Here is a 20178-nt window from a genome sequence, read left to right on the forward strand (position 1 = left end):
TAAAAAGAAATTAAATGTTACAGTAAATGTTATCAACAAATAAATAATTATTGATATAAAATAATTTTGAATTTAAGGAATTAACTTATTTTTAATATAATTTAAAAAATTTAACTGATATTGAGTTTTTTTTTTTTTTTTTTTTTTTTTTTTGGGTATACGCTTATCCTTCCAAATTTGTTAGTTTATACATGGAATCTTGTTGCCAGGCGCCTCCGAATCTTTTCTCCTGCAACTTGTGGGATCTAGGGGTGGGGGGTCCAGGACCCCGCAGGTCGGGGCAGGTACCCGCAATTTGGGGCGGGTAAGAGACGGGTCCAAAATTTCAGAACACCAAACGGGACGGGGCGGGGCGGGTATATGAATTTATTGGGGCGGGGCGATTCTTAAAATAGGAGTGAACGGGCCCCCAGCCCGACCCGTTTCTAGCATGTCCTTACAGAAATGTGTTCAATTTATTATTGTTTTATGAGTCACATCTCACTTTCTCTCTATCTCCCTAAAAAGGCCTTGTGGGTCGGCCAACAAAGGTAGTTTACGTTTCGACAAGAAAAACCTAAAAGTACTTTGAGTCATAAGCACTAAGTACTTCCAAGTCCTTTTTCAAAAATCACTTGGATTTTCAATACTAATTTCAACATGCTTCTAATAAAAGCATTTCTATCCTGTTTACGAACGTAAGTATTTCTTACATAGCAAACCAGAACAAGCCTTAGATTCCCTTGTTAGAACAATTTAAAAGATTTCGGCTTACAATCCCAATTAAATGACTTGTCACGGTGCGGCCGTGCCAATGCCTTGGCTACAATCTTATTGATCACATTCTTAAGTGCTGAAAATATTATCTCAACGTGCTCAGAACAACAATCGACGCTCACACACTTGAGGTTTCAAATACAAGGAACTTTAGGACCAACAATCGATCAATGGAGATGGGAAAGTGAATCACATTCACATTTACATGCAGGAAAGTCAAAATCAGGAGCACAAGCAGAAATTTTTTACCAACAATGGATCTAATGGAGATGGGAAATGAACGGGAAAAGGGAAGCATACTTCTCAATCAATTGTATCATCAGGTTTACGTTTTCCTCTTCGGAACCTCCAATGTCAGCAAAATCATCAACCACGGTTCTAAGCACTCCCCATTCGCGCTTGATCATCAACTTCTTCTCCACGTCTGCGCTTCCCATAGCAAAGGAACTGCACCTTCCCACCTACTACTTCTACACTTCTGGTTCAGCAGCTCTTGCGGCTTTCTTGTACTTCACTTAACTCCATGAACAAACCACCAAGAGTTTCAAGGACCTCACCGACACTGTTTTCGTAATCCCCTGATTAAAGTCCCCTCTGAAGGACATCCAAATGTCCAGCCAATGCTCGACCGAGACCGCCCTGCTTACTGGGACGACATGCTCTACCTCTGCTCACATCTTCTCAAATCCGACGGAATCATTGACAACACATTTGAAGAGCTCGAGCCCACTTCCACCCTAAAAGGCTATAGTTCAAGGTCTGTGCGTTTCTGATCGCCCCACTCCACCTGTATACTGCATTGGATCCTTCATCGAAAAAGAAAAACAATCTGGTAATGTTGCCACCGAGGTGGAGGAGGACTGCCTCTAGTGGCTAGATAAGCAGCAAAGTTGAAGCGTGATGTTTCTTTGTTTCGGAAGCAGAGGATCATTCTCGCTGATTCAACTGAAGGAGATAGCAAAAGGGTTGGAGACAAATGGGATGGGAAGAGGTTTCTGTGGGTGGTGAAGAAGCCGCCGGCAGATGTGAAAACAAAGCAGCTTCATGGAGTTGACAACGACTTTGATTTGGAGGGTCTGTTGCCTGAAGGGTTCTTGGAAAGGACCAATGACAGGGGCATGGTGGTGAAGTCATGGGCTCCGCAAGCAGCGGTGTTGAAGAAGGAATCGGTGTGTGGGTTTGTGACACATTGTGGCCCGAACTAGGTGCTCGAAGCGGTGGTTTCCGGCGTACCATTGATTGATTGGCCACTGTACGCGGAGCAGCATCTGGACAGGAATAATCTGGTGAAGGACATGGAAATAGCGACCGGGGTGGAGCAGAGAGAGGAAGATGGATTCCTGAGCGGGGACGAATTGGAGAGGAAAGTGAGGGAGTTGATGGAGTCGGAAGGAGGGAGAGCTCTTAGAGAAAGGAGCAAGCAAATGCAGAGATGGCAATGGCTGCTTTGGGAGAGACTGGTTCGTAGACTTGAAACTTAGTTAACTTTGTTAATAGCATTGGATAAGCAAGTTTTCTGAATCTGCATTTGGATTTGGTAAAAATTATATAAATGAAAACTTATATTATCTCAGAAAAAAAGATGCAAACTTGTAGAAGACAGTTATTTGTAGCTCTATTACACATGCCAAAAGTTACAGTTCACTGAGAAGGATGGGTTCTTCTATTACTGCGTATGCCGTCTTCATCATATCATGTGCTGTGAATCCATCATGCTTAGCGTAAAACAGGTGCAGCACTTTGCTCATGTTCCAAAACAAATCTTTGCAAGCTCTCGGAACTACGCTACCCTTCTCAAGCAAAACTAATCTTAGCAATTCTCTTCTCTTACTGACTATTACATTCTTCATCTCGCTAATGGCCTCTTCCTCAGTAACACCGCTGCCATGAATCATGGCCAAGGACACAGCATTTAGCTTCCTTTCTGCAGATTCTCTCTGCAACGTAGCCAAGAGTTAAGAGTTAACAATTTTAGATGGGATACTATTACTTTTATAGGAGAATGGGGGGATGTTGTCTACCTTAAACCCTTGGATATCATTGAGAAGGCGCCCAGCAGTGCTCATAAGTCGATACAGATGATGGAATTCGGAACTGCCAACAGCCTCCTCTGAAAGCTTAGGCCCAACCAAATAGAGAGCAGGAAGGACAATTGGTCCCAAGCCAATTGATACGTATGCATTTTCCATATACTCCTCCATTGTTGGAACTGACTTGTTTCTCAACCACTCGGCTTCCTTGAACATAGACTTGATCAAATCCAACCACTGGAAAATCAAACAGAGCTCATTTCATCCCTTTACTCTCTTTTCATGAAGTCAATGAATAGAAAACTCAAATAACGGTCTTATCATCGACTAGACAGTCACGATAAAGTACCATCAGAATCAATGTTAAGGGAGTGTTCGGGTTATTGTAAGACACTTCGTGAAAGTGAAGTACTTGAAACATTTTAAGTAGTTCAGGAGACAGCTAGTGCTCTAAGAAAAAACATTTTATATGAATCGAAACAACAATGACAAGGACAAATTAAAATATTTCAACTTACAATCTCTATCACATGACTTGTCACACTGCGTCCTTGCCGCGTGAATGCCCTGGCTCCAATCTCGTTGATTGTGTTCTTGAGTGCTGAAAATATAATTTCAACATTCTCGGAACAACAATCAACACTCACATTCACATCCCACCTGAAGCCCAAATACATGAAAATTAAGACCATCATGTCAGAAACAACTAACAATGACTACGAGCACAAGCGGGAATTGTTGCCCAAAAATGGGTCCAACAGAAATAAGATACAAATGGGAAAAGGAAACATACTTCTCAACCAATTGTATGAGGTTTATCAGTTCCTTTTCGGAACCTCCAACGTCAAAGAAATCATCGACCACAGTCGCAAGGACGCCATTTTTGGCCCATGATATGCGTGCATCTGATAGTTCGGGAGGAAAAAGGGTTGCAGCAGCCGAGAAGTAAGAGTATGCCTGCTTCTGCCTAGCAAATTTTAGCTTGTCTAATCTGTACTCCTCAACCCACCTGCTTAGGTAAAATCACAAAAAATAAATTAGATTATTCTGTACTCCTCAAACGACCTGCTTAGGTACTGCACTCTCCTTCACTTACAAAAAATAAAGATCAGGTGGAAACTCTAGTAACAAGAAGCTCGGCTTGGGAGAGAGAGTACTGTACGTACCTAGTAAAATGGTTGAGTTCTTCACGGTGTATAGATTGGCAATTATTGAAGTCATCCACAGCCAGCTTTAGGAAATCTTCATTTCCAATATTCAAACAACTAACCTAAGACGAGCGCAAGGAATAATAAGTTATATGCACTGGTCCTTCAGAATAATTCAAAACAAATCAAATTCTTCTTAAAAGAAGCGAAAAGGAAGAAGAGGTGCTGTCGAAGAAAATACTAGAAGTTTACCGATAATAAGATTTTAAAATCCTTGTACTGTCTGTGTTGTAATATTTTATAGCTGTCCTGGTTGACAACCGACCCAAAATTGCGTAACGAGGAATTTTAAGAGCATCATCCACCTGAAAACAATAGGGCGTCAGGTAGTCGACAGCCGGCACTTCATGATCACGTCGAATCCTTATGAAAATGAATCCAGAACAAAATCGCGCTAAAGCTAGGGCGTCACCCGTAAGTGGCGCGCTGTGTGGCCCAAGCACAGTGATAAGTGAGCAAGGGTCGCTGTATCTCCATCGGCACCCGGATGCAGTGTTAAATGAGCAAGGGGGCTATAGAAACTTCTTTTCGAACGACTCCACTCAAAGTTGTTTGGGAGCATATGCTCCTATCAACTTTACCCGGGACACACAAAAGAAGTACTTTGATCCTATTAGACGGGGGATGGTGAAGAAGCTAGGACAGAAGGGTAGAGTTCAAGAGAGCAAAATGCGTTTAGGAACGTGGAATATAGGAACCTTAACGGGAAAATCTATGGAAGTAGTGGAAGTTATGGTGAGGAGAAGGATAAATATTATGTGCCTACAAGAAACTAAGTGGGTTGGTAGTAAGGCAAAGGATCTAGAAAACTCAGGGTTTAAACTTTGGTATTCGAGCACAAATAGAACGAGAAACGGTGTTGGCATCATCGTGGACAAGACCTTGGTACAAGATGTTGTAGATGTCAAGAGGGTAGGAGATAGAATCATGGCAATCAAGATTGTAATAGGACAAGAACTTATCAATGTGATTAGTGTGTACGCACCTCAAGTAGGGTTGGATACGAGTTCGAAGGAGAAATTTTGGGAAGATCTTGGAGACTTGGTGCAAGGAATTGCTCAGACGGAGAAGTTATTTATAGGAGGAGATTTAAATGGACACGTGGGCAGGGAGACAGGCAACTATGGAGGTTTTCATGGTGGCCATGGTTTTGGGGAGAGAAACGAGGATGGGGAAGCTATCTTGGATTTTGCAATGGCATATGATCTCTTCTTAGCCAACACCTTCTTTAAGAAGAGAGAAGAACATGTGATCACCTACAAGAGTGGGTCGTCAAAAACACAAATAGATTTTCTTCTAATGAGGAAAGGGGATCGTATAACTTGTAAGGATTGCAAAGTTATACCAGGAGAGAGCGTGGCTAATCAACATCGCTTGTTGGTGATGGATGTACATATCAAAAGAGTAAGACAAAAGAACAAGACTTGGAAGTGCCCAAGGACTAGATGGTGGAATCTAAAAGAAGAAAAACAAGTCATTTTCAAAGAGAAGGTAATCACCCAATGTGTGTGGGATAGAGAGGGGGAAGCTAGCCAAATGTGGGATTCCATGGCTAGTTGTATCCGAAAAGTAGCAAAAGAGGTATTAGGAGAGTCCAAGGGCTTTGCCCCACACCAAAAGGAATCTTGGTGGTGGAATGAGGAGGTACAAACAAAGGTGAAGGCTAAGAAGGAATGTTGTAAAGCCTTATACAAGGAGAGGACCGATGAAAATGGTGAAAGGTATAGAAAAGCGAAGCAAGAGGCGAAGAAAGCTGTCAGAGAAGCTAAGTTAGCGGCTTACGACGATATGTATAAACGACTAGATACCAAAGAAGGAGAGTTGGATATCTATAAACTATCTAGAGTAAGGGAAAAGAAGACAAGGGACCTAAACCAAGTGAGGTGCATCAAGGATGAGGATGGAAAGGTTCTTGCTACAGAGAACGCGGTTAAAGACAGATTGAGAGGTTATTTTCATAATCTTTTCAATGAAGGACATGAAATGAGTGCTTCTTTAGGGGAGTTGAGTAACTCAGAAGAGTGTAGAAACTACTCTTTTTATCGTAGAATCCGGAAGGAAGAAGTGGTTGTAGCTTTGAAGAAGATGAAGCATAAAAAAGCAATAGGCCCAGACAATATACCAATCGAAGTGTGGAAACTTTTGGGAGAGACAGGTATATCATGGCTCACTGACCTTTTCAATAGGATTTTGAAAACGAAGAAGATGCCAAATGAGTGGCGAACGAGCACTTTGGTGCCTATCTACAAGAATAAGGGCGACGTACAAAATTGCATGAACTATAGGGGTATTAAGCTAATGAGTCATACAATGAAGCTCTGGGAGAGAGTCATTGAGCATAGATTGAGGTAAGAGACACGGGTTTCGGACAACCAATTCGGGTTCATGCCAGGGCGCTCAACCATGGAGGCAATCTATCTCTTACGAAGATTGATGGAAAGATATAGAGATGGGAAAAAGGATTTACACATGGTCTTTATAGATTTGGAAAAAGCGTATGATAGGGTCCCAAGAGACATTCTTTGGAGGATTTTAGAGAAGAAAGGAGTACGAGCAGCATATATCCAAGCTATAAAGGATATGTATGAAGGAGCAAAGACTGCCGTAAGAACTCATGAAGGACAAACCGAAAGCTTTCCCATAACTGTAGGATTACATCAAGGCTCATCCTTAAGTCCTTACCTTTTTGCGTTGGTAATGGATGAGTTAACAGGACATATTCAAGATGATATTCCTTGGTGTATGCTTTTCACAAACGATATAGTGTTGATAGATGAAACTCAGGAAGGGGTAAATGCAAAGCTTAACCTTTGGAGAGAAGTGTTGGAATCTAAAGGTCTTCGCCTAAGCCGATCAAAGACAGAATATATGGAGTGCAAGTTCAGTGCAAATGGAGCCCAAAACGAGTTAGGAGTGAGGATCGGAGATCAAGAAATACCAAAGAGCGACCGTTTTCGTTACCTAGGATCTATCTTGCAAAAGAACGGAGAATTAGATGGAGATCTCAACCACAGAATACAAGCTGGATGGATGAAGTGGAAGAGTGCATCCGGCGTACTGTGTGACCGCCGTATGCCACTGAAGCTCAAGGGAAAATTTTATAGGACGGCAATAAGGCCGGCGATGCTGTATGGCACAGAATGTTGGGCGGTGAAACATCAACACGTACACAAAATGGGTGTAGCGGAGATGAGGATGCTTCGTTGGATGTGTGGGCACACGAGAAAGGATAAGATTAGGAATGAGGATATCCGGGGTAAAGTAGGAGTAGCCGAAATTGAAGGAAAGATGAGAGAAAATCGGTTACGGTGGTTTGGACATGTGCAAAGAAGGCCTACTGACGCTCCGATTAGAATATGCGACTATGGGACAGAGGTTCAGGGCCGAAGGGGTAGAGGAAGACCTAGGAAAACTTTGGAAGAGACTCTAAGAAAAGACTTAGAGTACTTGGATCTAACGAAGGACATGACTCAGGATCGAGCACAATGGCGTTCTAAGATTCATATAGCCGATCCCACTCAGTGACTTGGATTTTCCAAGTCTCCAACCGAGAAGTTTTCCTCACTCGGGAAATTAAGGGAACACTACCCCAACCTACATGCTCCACTCAGAAAGCTTCAACATACAAGCTTCAACAAAAGAAAATTCAAAGAACTTAGCGAAGAAGGCTTTGGTGTATTTAACACAATACGTTGAAATGAAGGAAAGCTTATTTATTGATATCCCCGATAAGCTACAAATATGTACATATACATGAGTCAAAATAAACACACAAGAGGGAGCCTTCACAAAGGTTGCTTAGGAGAAGTCTCAGCAGTCGGTAGAGCCCCAGAAAGAGAAGGCACCGGAGGGGGATCATTTGGAGCCTCAGTACTGGACAGAACCCTAGAAGGAGGAGGCATCAGAGGTTGATCATTCGGAGCTTCATTACGCGGTACAGCCCTAGAAGACGAAGGCAATAAATGCCTTTGGAACAAACCCACAAATCTCTGATGATCAAGTAAAACCTGACCATCAGTTTCCTTCATCTGGTCAAGCTTCCTCTTCATGTTTGTAGCATAGTCATGTGCGAGCCGGTGCAACTGTTTATTCTCATGCTTGAGCCCTCTAATCTCCTGTTTGAGACTCATCACTTCAGCCGCCAATGATTCAACTTGGCAGGTTCGAGCAAATAGGCGTTGGGCCATATTAGACACAGAACCTGCACACTGAACACTGAGAGCCAGCGAATCCTTAACAGCTAACTCATCAGACCGTTTGGAAAGTAGTCTGTTATCTTTGGGAGTGAGAAGGTTCCTGGCCACCACCGCAGCGGTCATATCATTCTTCATCACGGAATCCCCAACGGTAAGAGGACCAGTAGAGGAGACGAAGGATGGGCGCCATATGTTGTCTGGAGAAGGCGGGGCTGCCTCTTCAACAAGGTTCAAGTCAAAACGACGGTCGGAGGAGCCAGACATTTTCAAAGGTGTTGAAGAGAGAAGAGGTCGGACAAATCAAGATCTTAGAAGTGCAAGAATGAAGCTTCTACTGGTGGAGATTCAAGTGTGCTTTGGAACTTAATGCCAGCCCCTATAAAAAATCTGCACTCGACGGAGCTTCAGAAATCGAAGAGGCGCCTGCTCAGAAATCGAAGAGGCGTTTGCTTTCTCAAAAGCTGGGCTGCTTAGAGATCACGAGGGTTGATCTCAGAAATCGAAGAGGCGTTTGCTTTCTCAAAAGTTGGGCTGCTCAAAGACCACGAAGGCCGATCTCAGAAATCGAAGAGGCGCTCGCTTTCTCAAAAGCTAGGCTCCCCAGAGACCACGAGGACCGATCTCAGAAATCGAAGAGGCACCTACTTTTCCAGCCTTGTCAGCACCTGTCACACGCACACTCAGCTTTGCGGAAATTATGGGCATTCTGTCGAAGACTTCTGGGGAAGTAGAAAACACATGAATCTTACTGTTCAATCACCCACTTCCCACACGCAACAATAGCTCATGGGTAACACAGATAACTTTGCCAAAGTTCTCTGCCAAAGTTGAGCACGTGAAGCTTGCAGCTCCCACTACATCGCTCTGACCAAGAAGGGTAAAAGAATAGCAAAGAAACAGCACTAACAAAGTTTAGACCCATAAATTTTGAAGGTCTAGCTACCATATTATTACCCACAAGGGTAAAGGAACAGTACCACTGCTGGATAATTGGAAAGTCCCTGTGTGTCAACCTCTGTGCTTCGTGGCAAGGTAGACTAGCAAACATGCCCAACCTTTACTCACATTCGAGAAAACACTCCCAATAAGATTGCTTGCTCCAAAATCGAAGAGGCATCGTCCTCCGAATCTCGAGAGCCAGACTCCCAACATGACTATTTTCTTAAAAATCGAAGAGAGGGTAAAGGAACAGTACCATTGCTGGATAATTGGAAAGTCCCTGTGTGTCAACCTCTGTGCTTCGTGGCAAGGTAGACTAGCAAACATGCCCAACCTTTACTCACATTCGAGAAAACACTCCCAACAAGATTGCTTGCTCCAAAATCGAAGAGGCACCGCCCTCCGAATCTCGAGAGCCAGACTCCCAACATGATTACTTTCTCAAAAATCGAAGAGACACTGCTCCCCGAATCTTCGAGAGCCAGACCCCCAGCATGATTGCTTTCTCAAAAATCGATAAGGCATCGTTCTCCGAATCAATTGAAGAGGTGCTCGCTTTCTCAAAAGCTGGGCTGCTCAGAGACCACGAGAGCCGATCTCAGAAATCGAAGAGGCATCTACTATTCTAGCCTTGTCAGCACCTGTCACACGCACACTCAGCTTTGCAGAAATTATGGGCATTCTGTCGAAGACTTCTGGTGAAGTAGAAAGCACATGAATCTTACTGTTCAATCACCCACTTCCCACACGCAACAATAGCTCATGGGTACCACAGATAACTTTACCAAAGTTCTCTGCCAAAGTTGAGCACGTGAAGCTTGCAGCTCCCACTACATCGCTCTGACCAAGAAAGGTAAAAGAATAGCAAAGAAACAACACTAACAAAGTTTAGACACATAAATTTTGAAGGTCTAGCTACCATATTATTACCCACAAGGGTAAAGGAACAGTACCATTGCTAGATAATTGGAAAGTCCCTGTGTGTCAACCTTTGTGCTTCGGGGCAAGGTAGACTAGCAAACATGCCCAACCTTTACTCACATTCGAGACAACACTCCCAACAGGATTGCTTGCTCCAAAATCGAAGAGGCATCGCCCTCCGAATCTCGAGAGCCAGACTCCCAACATGATTACTTCCTCAAAAATCGAAGAGACACTGCTCTCCGAATCTCGAGAGCCAGACCCCCAGCATGATTGCTTTCTCAAAAATCGAAGAGGCATCGTTCTCCGAATCTCGAGAGCCAGATACCACAGACCACTTTTTCAAAGTGCTCTAACAGAGTTAAAACATGTGAAACTGGCAGCTCCCACTACCGTGCTATGACCAAGCAGGGTAAATGAATAGCATTACTACTTGTTGTTAGGGAGACTCCTATATATGTCGACCTCCATCCCCAACGGACAGGCAGACCTGCAAAAATGCTTAACCCTTCATCATATCTGAGAGGGCACTCCCAACGAAGCCTTTCGAAATATTCAGCTTTCTTTCCCCCCGATAATACCTCTGCAAACAAGCTATACTAGAGCAAGAATATCTCATATCATCAGGGTTAAAAGCAAGAGTATCCCATATCATGCTTTTTCCCTGTCTTTTCCTTTGGCCTTGTTTTTACCTGCAAGACAAGGAGAAAGAGAGCAATCAGTCAGCATTTGGAATCAAGCTTTCAGCTAGGAACTGACTGCCTGGAACCCCTTACCTGATTACTTACCTGGCATTGCTCTCGAGTACTCATCTTCAACATCTTATGTTTCCAGGGAAGATTCCGCATCTGCTTGAGGAACAGATAGGGCAAGTGCGAAGGATACAAGGAAGCATGTGGAGACAAGCGTAACAGCACACGTGCCGATACATCCATTACTCTGTCAAAAGCAAAAGTATCCCATATCAGCAGGGTGGAACGTACTCTAGATTTGATGGACTTGTTTTGACCCTCAAATTCTTCAGTCGGCCTTATACTCTGGAGGAAACCAGAAAACCCTCCAGCTCAGTTCAAGAATAAGCCTGTGGAAAGTTACTTCTTCAAAAGCAAAAGTATCTCATATCATCTCTTCTCATTTTTCTTCTCTTTATCCTTCATGCTGCTGCAAGATGGGGAGAAGGTGAACAATCAGTCGGAGCTCTGATTGCTTACCTTGTCTGTCACCTCTTTCAGCAGACCCCCTAGCTCGGCGACATGGGGGACTCCTACTACATGGTTTGTATTGCGCTTGACCAAGCTTGAAACTACAAGTAAGCTTTAAGTGAAATTGATACATTACCTTCTGCATCTCCACCAGTTAAAGATACCACCCCTGGATGGAGGAAGAGTACTTCCAGAGAAGATGCCACATCTACCTATGAGACAGATAAGGCAAGTCAAGACGACACCACACTCCGATACTTAGAAGTTTCGTGATTACGAGATCATTCTCCCACAATATTTCCTAATGTCATTTGTACTAAATCATTCGCTTGTACTCACTAAAGGAGAGCTTGAACCTATGTACTTGTGTAAACCCTTCACAATTAATGAGAACTCTTCTATTCCGTGGACGTAGCCAATCTGGGTGAACCACGTACATCTTGTGTTTGCTTTCCTATCTCTATCCATTTATATACTTATCCACACTAATGACCGGAGCAATCTAGCGAAGATCACAAAAAGCGACCGTTTTCGCTACCTAGGATCTATCTTGCAAGAGAACAGAGAATTAGATGGAGATCTCAACCATAGAATACGAGCTGGATGGATGAAGTGTAAGAGTGCATCCGGCGTGTTGTGTGACCGTCGTAGGCCACTGAAGCTCAAGGGAAAATTTTATAGGACGGCAATAAGGCCAGCGATGTTGTATGGCACAGAATGTTGGGCGGTGAAGCATCAACACGTACACAAAATGGGTGTAGCGGAGATGAGGATGCTTTGTGGGATGTGTGGGCACACGAGAAAGGATAAGAAAGGGAATGAGGATATCCGAGGTAAAGTAGGAGTAGCCGAAATTGTAGGAAAGATGAGAGAAAATCGGCTCCGGTGATTTGGACATGTGCAAAGAAGGCCGACTGACGCTCCGGTTCGATGATGTGACTACGGGACAGAGGTTCAGGGCCGAAGGGGTAGAGGAAGACCTAGGAAAACTTTGGAAGAGACTCTAAGAAAAGACTTAGAGTACTTGGATCTAACGGAGGACATGACACAAAACCGAGCGCAATGGCGTTCTAGGATTCATATAGCCGACCCCACTTAGTGGGAAAAGGCTTTGTTGTTGTTGTTGTTGTTGTTGTTGTATCCACCTGAAAACAATAAAAAATTGCTTTATTTTATGAACTATCTTGAGAATATAAGAAATTAAAGGCACCAGATAAATAAGATAGGTCTATCACAGAAAGCTACCTCTAGGCCGATATGCTTATTCAGTCTATGACCCTGAATTAAAGTATTGGATAACTCCTGTTTCAGAAAATGACTCGTCCAGTAATGTTGTTTCTCTAGAACGGATTCATCTGGATGTATGATGGTTTCTGAAGCCCTAAACAATTCTAAGGCATCACCGATGTTCATCATATACCCTCCAAGGGAATTGAAGAAACGATCTTCTGAATATTGAGTTAATGGATCTAAAAGACAGCATAAATCAGTTGCATTTGTTTTTGCCAAAACAAAGTCATGAAAGACAAGGTACCCAAAATTGAAAATACCTGCAGAAACATCATATCCATTCACACGTAAGAGTCGAAATGCCATTGCACAAGTGGCAGCATCTGAAAATATATCTTCATCACCCTGCAGCCAGCATCTGTTTGTTGGCTAATGTCATGCTTCCCCATGGATGAAAACTAATAAAATCTCGAAACTGGGGTATACATATATGGCAAAAATTACCTGTATGTTTCATCCAGTACACTTCTAATTTCCTCCCTGAAATGTCGATCAACACCCAAACTTTCAAGACTGGCAACCATAGAAAGACGGACATGTTTATGTAGAGGATAAACCGTTGGAACTGAAAAGGGTAGGTTTAAAACATTGGAAGCTTTATCCTGATGTAGTATAGTAAATAAATTCACCTAAAAAATTAATGGAAAATATTTAGTACGAAACCTGCGTTCCCAAACTTTTCTAAGAGTGTGCGTAGGTACTTAAGACAATCAGCATTCTTAAGGTGAGTAAAAGCAGAGGCGGTGGTTGCTGGCGAATTAAACAAAGATCCATTCCTCCTTTGATACTTCATGACCAGCTCCCAGTCCTGCGAGCTTCCAAATCCTTCTGAAATATATGCTAAGAACGCTCTCCACCCCTCTGAGTTGCTCGCATAACCTCTAAATAATAACATTTTGGAGCAGAGATCTTCAATTAGAATAATTTTGGATGCAAAACTGTTAGTATAGGAGAATCCGGTTAGGATTCTGTTGGGGTTAGGTTTTGTAAATTCCCATGGGCTTAGGCTTACTTGTACAACAAGGCGCTTGACTAGTATATATTTGTACCATTGTGATATTAATTGAATCAATACTTTACAATTCTACATGGTATGAGAGCTTCGGTTTTCTGTTTCCTGAACCCTAGCCTACAAAAAAAAATATTTCTTCCCTTTTCCAATGCATTTCTATTTTTCTGACTCGCATATGAACTGATTATATTGCGAACATCCATGATGAACACTTCGTGAGGTTCTAATAAACAAAGCCAAAGCCACATCTAAAACGGTGAGCTCAATGGGGTCACTTGCTTAATGATAGCACGATATAATAATAAATAAATTACTACAAGATGGAACCGAACTTAAAACAAGAAAAGAAAACAAAATGAAAACATACCTTTTCAGCTCAAAGTCTCTTCTGTGAAATAAAGCATCTAGCGTTGGTCCACCGAAGGGAAGGTTCATCTTCAAATTCGTTGCAGATTCAATCATCGCAGGAAATAATATATTAAATCCAACAGGGGATTGTTGTTCTTCATCAGCAGCTGAAGCTAAATTTGATTCGATAAAGTGTAGCCCTAAAAGAACAAGATGGATGTTCTATAAGGTGTTCATTTATAGAACATAAAAGGAGGAAACTTAGCAAGAAACCAAGAACAACGGTTATACCCTTGTTAATTTGTTCTTCCCAACATTCCACTGTTTCAGTGCGAGGATGCATGCTAAGGTAGATAAGAGAGCGTCTTTCGTGAACAAGGGATACAAATTAGAAGGACACCATGAGCCATCACGGAGTTGATTACACAATAACCAGTTTACGCATTCGGGGAAAAACGGGTACTTTGGGGAATTCGGAGAAGGGACCATTGCTACCCAAGCTGTGTCGTATGAGGAAACCGAGAGATCAATCTTGTCGAACATCTCCCTTATTCTTAGTGTAGTCCCCTCAAAACTCTGCTTAAATTAAAAAAGCAAACTTTTATATCGTAAACAGTATAAAAGAGTGTGGGAAATCATAGAACTAGGAGGATAATCTTACCAAAACAGCGGCATTGACCTCCGCTGCCTCATTTAATATCGGCGATGTTGGAGCTGCTTGTGGCAAGAAAGAAGGTACATTTTAAAGAACTTTCTTTTGGTTCTTCTAGTTGCAATCAATTCTATATTTTCTTCTTCTGTGCAATGTTCTAATTAATCTAACTACGCGTAGGGTGTTGCCACTTTTTTTTTTTTAACAAATGATATTATCTACACTAAAGGGAAGGGTATAGACTTAGCCTCACAATGGGCTAACAATAATATAATTCAAATTCACCTTTAGCAAGAATCAAACCTAAGATCTCTGACTTACAAGTGTAGAGGAATACTACTTGACGGTAGTACTAAATGACACAGTCTAGTGGTATTCATCTTCACTTATAAATAGAGGTCTTAGGTTCAATTCTCACTAAAGGTGAATATGAATCACATTATTGTTCTTAGGTTCAATTCTCGTTAAAGGTGAATATGAATCACATTATTGCTAGTCCATTATGAGGATAGACTCACCATTTTCCCTTAGTGTAGATAACATCGTTTATTCACACACGCACAAAAAAACAAAAAACAAAAAAAAACAACACTACGCGTAGGGTGGAGAGCACATGCCATAGCCGAATTAATTTGGAGAGCACATACTCTAGTCAACTTGACTACGCACTTATCTACAAAATTATATATACTAAAATTAAAAAGGAAAAACACTCTTCTAAGCACAAAAACGACAAAAATATTCCTCTTCAAAATTATTTTCCTTCCTTTATTCAAATCAGAAAAAAAAAATTAACAACTTCAAAATCAAACTCCAAAAGGGTATTAAAAACAAGGATTACTTGATTCATTGAGTGTGAAAGTTTTGAGCTTAAAAGAAGCAGAGCAAGGAGAGTTGCTGGCCAAGCAGCATTATCCATGTATTAGGATGTTCGAAAATTAGAAACACGTTTCAGTAAAGGATTTGGAAAAAGATCATTCAAAGGAAAACATAACAGCATAGTATTGAGAGAACTAAACCAGTCACAAGTTAGTTACAACAGTAAATAGTTAGTTGTGGTATTTATGTAATTAGTTGTAGAAGATAAGGTCACTTGTGTAAGAGTCTTTGTGACTATATATATCCCTGTGTACTGACAATTCAGAGTACAATGAAAATATCTTCGTCAATACTTTCTACATGGTTTCATCGCCAATCGCCTTCCGGCATTCGATCCTCCATTTCTTCCGCTCCACTTCTCTGATTTCTGTTCAAATTGATCAGATTTCTTCGTTGATTTTGTATTCTGATCACTGTTCTTGATCTGTCTTGGTAGTTTTACTCAGCAATTTCTTTCAATTTGAGTCGGTGATATATTTGAGTCGGTGATTTCTCGATCGTTTTCTCTCTTTCTCGATCGATTTCTTGATTGATTTCGTGATCGATCTTGTGCTTTCTGTCTTTGATTCTTCCTCCTCTCTCACATTTTGCGCTTGTCTATCATGGCCTCCCCATCTGGCTCTTCGTCTCCGCCGATCTCATCGTCACTACCAAACCCTAATCCCTCTGAAAATCCTCAACCTCAGAACTCATATATGTCTCTTACGATCCAAAACATTGGTAGCATGGTGCCAATCAAACTCAAACGCACCAATTACCTTCCATGGCGAGCATTGTTTGCTCCGATTTTGCGCCGGTACAAACTTCTTGGTCTTGTTGACGGTACTGAGCCATGTCCGGCTCCTCTTCTCCCTGATCGCTCACTGAATCCGGCATTTGAGCAGTGGTTTGAAAAAGATCAAAACCTCTTGATTTGGCTCAACTCGACTCTATCTGAAGATCTCATTCCATTCACGGTAGGGGTGTCCACGTCTCGAGAGCTTTGGCAGAAGCTTGAACAACGTTTTGGTGGAGTCTCTGAAGCTCATATTCACCAGCTTCGTTCTCGTCTTCAATCAATTCAAAAAGGCTCTCAATCGATCTCGGAATATCTACAGCAACTCAAGGAAATTTCAGATTCTCTCAGTGCTGCTGGTGTAACTGTTTCTGATCGTGATCTCATTGCTGCAACACTTCACGGTCTTCCTGATGAATTCGAGTCCTTTATTGACTCCATCATGTTACGGTTGTCGTCAACTTCTCTTGATGAATTGCATGGTCTGTTGCTAACCAAAGAGCTTTCCATGGCTCGTCGTAAGAACACTCTGTCCACTCCTACTACTGAGCCTTTTCAAGCATTCTCTGTTCAGTCTCAAGCACCTTTGCTCCCAACGCCTTATTCACAGGCCTTCGCTGCATATAATCAGCCTCTTCAATCTGCATCTCGTTACAATTCTAATAGAGGCCGGAACAATCGCAATTTCAGAGGAAATCGCAATTTTAGTAATTCACGTGGCAACTCCACTGGTCCTTATCGTCCAAATCAGCCTCGTGCCTTTCATTCAGGCTCCCGATCTCACAACCAAGGTTCTTCATCCAGTCACAAGACCACCTGTCAAATATGTGGTTCAACTAGCCATGAAGCAATTGATTGCTTTGACAGGATGAATCCTGAAATCTTTGGACGAGTGCCACCAGCCAAGCTTGCAGCTCTTTGTGCTCACTACTCATCCAAACCATCCCCATCTTGGCTATTGGATTCTGGAGCCACCTCACATATCACAAATGACATTGCAAATCTCTCTGTTGCCTCTCCTTACACTGGTGAAGACAAGGTCTATATAGGAGATGGTAAAGGTCTGCCTATTCACAATATTGGTACCTCTACTTTAGATACATCTCATACTTCTTTTAAGTTGAGTAATGTCTTACATGTACCTTCTATGAAACACAACTTATTATCTGCATATCAATTTTTAAAAGATAATAATTGTGCCTTGACTCTTGACCCTGATGGATCCACTGTAAAGGATCGAGTTTCGGGGAAGACGCTTTTGCGGGGACCAGTTAAAGATGGCTTCTATCCTCTTCAAGGCTCTGGTCATCCCACCTCTTCATCACCCTCGGCTTTAATAAGTGTCACAGCTCCTGTACAGATTTGGCATCGAAGATTGGGTCATCCATCTTCTTCTATTTTTCGAAAGGTTCTTTCAGGAAATAAGCTTGTTGTGCAAGGCAAACCTACTGGTGATATTTTCTGCTCAGATTGTGCTTTAGCTAAAAGTCACAAGCTTCCTTTTGCATCTGCCAGTTCTACAAGTAATCACAGTCTTCAACTACTACACTGTGATATTTGGGGTCCTGCCTCCATCATTTCTCCTAATGGCTTTAAGTACTACTTGTTGCTTGTAGATGATTACAGTAGATATAGTTGGTTTTTTCCATTAAAGGCAAAATCTGATGCCTATTCTACTTTTGTTGTATTCAAACACTATGTAGAAAATCTACTTGGCAATAAAATCAAGGTTGTGCATTCCGATTCAGGGGGTGAATTCATTGGTGCTAAGTTTGAGTCTTTTCTTCGCACTCATGGTATTCTTCATCGATTAACATGTCCTCACACTCCTGAACAAAATGGCTGTGCTGAGAGAAAGCACCGCCATATTGTGGAAACTGCTCGTACATTACTTGTTGCTTCTAATATTCCCCATCTCTATTGGGTGGAAGCCTTTTCTACGGCTGTGTATCTTATTAACAGGTTGCCAATCTCTGGCCTCTCTACCTCTCCTTGGGAATTACTCTTCTTCAAGCCACCAGATTACTCAAGATTGAAAGTATTTGGCTGTCGATGTTTCCCGTGGCTCAAACCTTATACTCATTCCAAGTTAGAAGCAAAAAGCAAAAGCTGTGTTTTTCTGGGGTACAGTTTACAGCACAAGGGTTATCGATGCCTTGATCCAGTCACTAATCGTCTCTACATTTCCAGACATGTGCAGTTTGATGAAGCAACATATCATTTTCAGTCTTCTCCTACCATTCATGTTATGTCTTCAGTCTTTGTCTCCGCCCCCATGGATCTACAGTTCTCGGTTCCTCAACGTCCTGGTGCCTCTCCTGGATCTTTGGTTCCAGAATTGCACTCTACCTCTGAGTGTTTTCCTTCAAGTCCGCACAATGTCATTCCTCAAGAGTCCATTCCTCCTACTGCTGCTCCAAGTACAGATTCTCTGTCTACTGCATCTGTCTCTTCCCCTGCACCAACTACATCACTGCCCCCTCCCAATACTCACCCTATGATCACTCGCTCCAAAGCTGGTATCTTCAAGCCCAAGGTATATGCAGCTACCAAACATCCTCTTCCATCTGATATTGACTATATTCCGACTACATATCTGCAAGCCTCTAAGCATGCTCATTGGAGATCTGCCATGCAAGATGAGTTTAATGCATTACAATCCACAGGCACCTGGACCCTTGTTCCTCCCTCATCCTCCTACAATGTTGTTGGCTGCAAGTGGGTGTTCAGAATCAAGAAGCATCCTAATGGTACTGTTGAGCGTTTTAAAGCTCGTTTGGTTGCAAAAGGGTATCATCAGCAGGAAGGTATCGATTTTCAAGAGACCTTCAGTCCTGTGGCTAAACCAGTCACGATTAGAATCATTTTGTCCCTTGCTGTGCAGTTCAATTGGTTTTTAAATCAGTTAGACATCAGTAATGCCTTTCTTCATGGAGATTTGAAGGAAGATGTGTACATGCAGCAGCCTCCGGGTTTCTCTGATCCCAATCTGCCACATCATGTCTGCAAATTAAGGAAATCTCTTTATGGTCTTAAGCAAGCCCCTCGGGCTTGGTTTGACAAACTGTTTCAAGCTCTTCTTCGACTTGGTTTTCAGCAATCTTCTTCTGATGCTTCCTTATTTGTTCTCCCTAGTCCTACTCCTGTCATGGTGCTTGTGTATGTAGATGATATATTAGTCACTGGACCTGACTCTTCCATATGCAATCTGTTCATTCAAAACCTCAGTGCTATCTTTCCAGTCAAGGATTTGGGTCCACTGCACTACTTCCTAGGTTTAGAGATTCAACGATCTTCCACAGGTCTCTTCCTCCATCAAACAAAGTATTTACTGGATCTTCTTGGGAAAACTAATATGGCTGGTGCAAAGCCTTGCTGCACTCCCCTTGGCTCTAACAAATTGGATCACAGTGGTCCTTTTTTATCCAATCCCACTGAGTATCGATCCATTGTTGGTGGTTTACAGTATTTGACATGGACACGTCCAGATATTTCATTTGCTGTGAATCAAATCTGTCAGTTCATGCATGCTCCTCGAGACCAACATATGCAAGCTGCCAAACGCATTCTTCGTTATCTCAAGGGTACAATCTCTGAGGGTCTATGGTTCAGAAAATGTGCACCTAATCTCACAGCCTTCTCCGATGCGGACTGGGCTGGCTGTCTCTTTGATCGCCGTTCTACTAGTGGTTATAATATCTTTCTGGGATCCAATCTTATCAGTTGGAGTGCCAAGAAACAAGCTACTGTGGCACGGTCATCCACAGAAGCCGAATACAGATCTCTAGCACACACTGCAGCTGAACTGACTTGGATTTGTACACAGGGATATATATAGTCACAAAGACTCTTACACAAGTGACCTTATCTTCTACAACTAATTACATAAATACCACAACTAACTATTTACTGTTGTAACTAACTTGTGACTGGTTTAGTTCTCTCAATACACCCCCTCAAGCTGAGCTTG

The 20178-nt window shown here is 42.3% G+C and overlaps 1 protein-coding gene and 1 pseudogene across 1 annotated transcript; one reads left to right on the plus strand and one right to left on the minus strand.

Moving 5' to 3' along the window:
* The first annotated feature begins 945 nt into the window (after positions 1-945).
* On the plus strand, positions 946-2263 carry LOC103415765 (UDP-glycosyltransferase 88F4-like; annotated as a pseudogene).
* A 127-nt stretch (positions 2264-2390) lies between these two features.
* LOC103415767 (ent-kaurene synthase-like 1) lies at positions 2391-14016 on the minus strand. The gene is made up of 10 exons (XM_070806362.1): positions 13922-14016; positions 13206-13423; positions 12987-13107; positions 12803-12900; positions 12498-12721; positions 3953-4056; positions 3580-3795; positions 3305-3446; positions 2778-3023; positions 2391-2693 (listed from the first exon to the last, which is right to left on the minus strand). Exons 1-10 carry the CDS (start codon positions 14014-14016, stop codon positions 2391-2393), a joined length of 1767 nt encoding a protein of 588 aa, XP_070662463.1.
* Between the last annotated feature and the right edge of the window lie 6162 nt (positions 14017-20178).

Source organism: Malus domestica, chromosome 10, assembly GCF_042453785.1.
Source record: "Malus domestica chromosome 10, GDT2T_hap1".
Classification (NCBI taxonomy): Eukaryota; Viridiplantae; Streptophyta; class Magnoliopsida; order Rosales; family Rosaceae; genus Malus; species Malus domestica.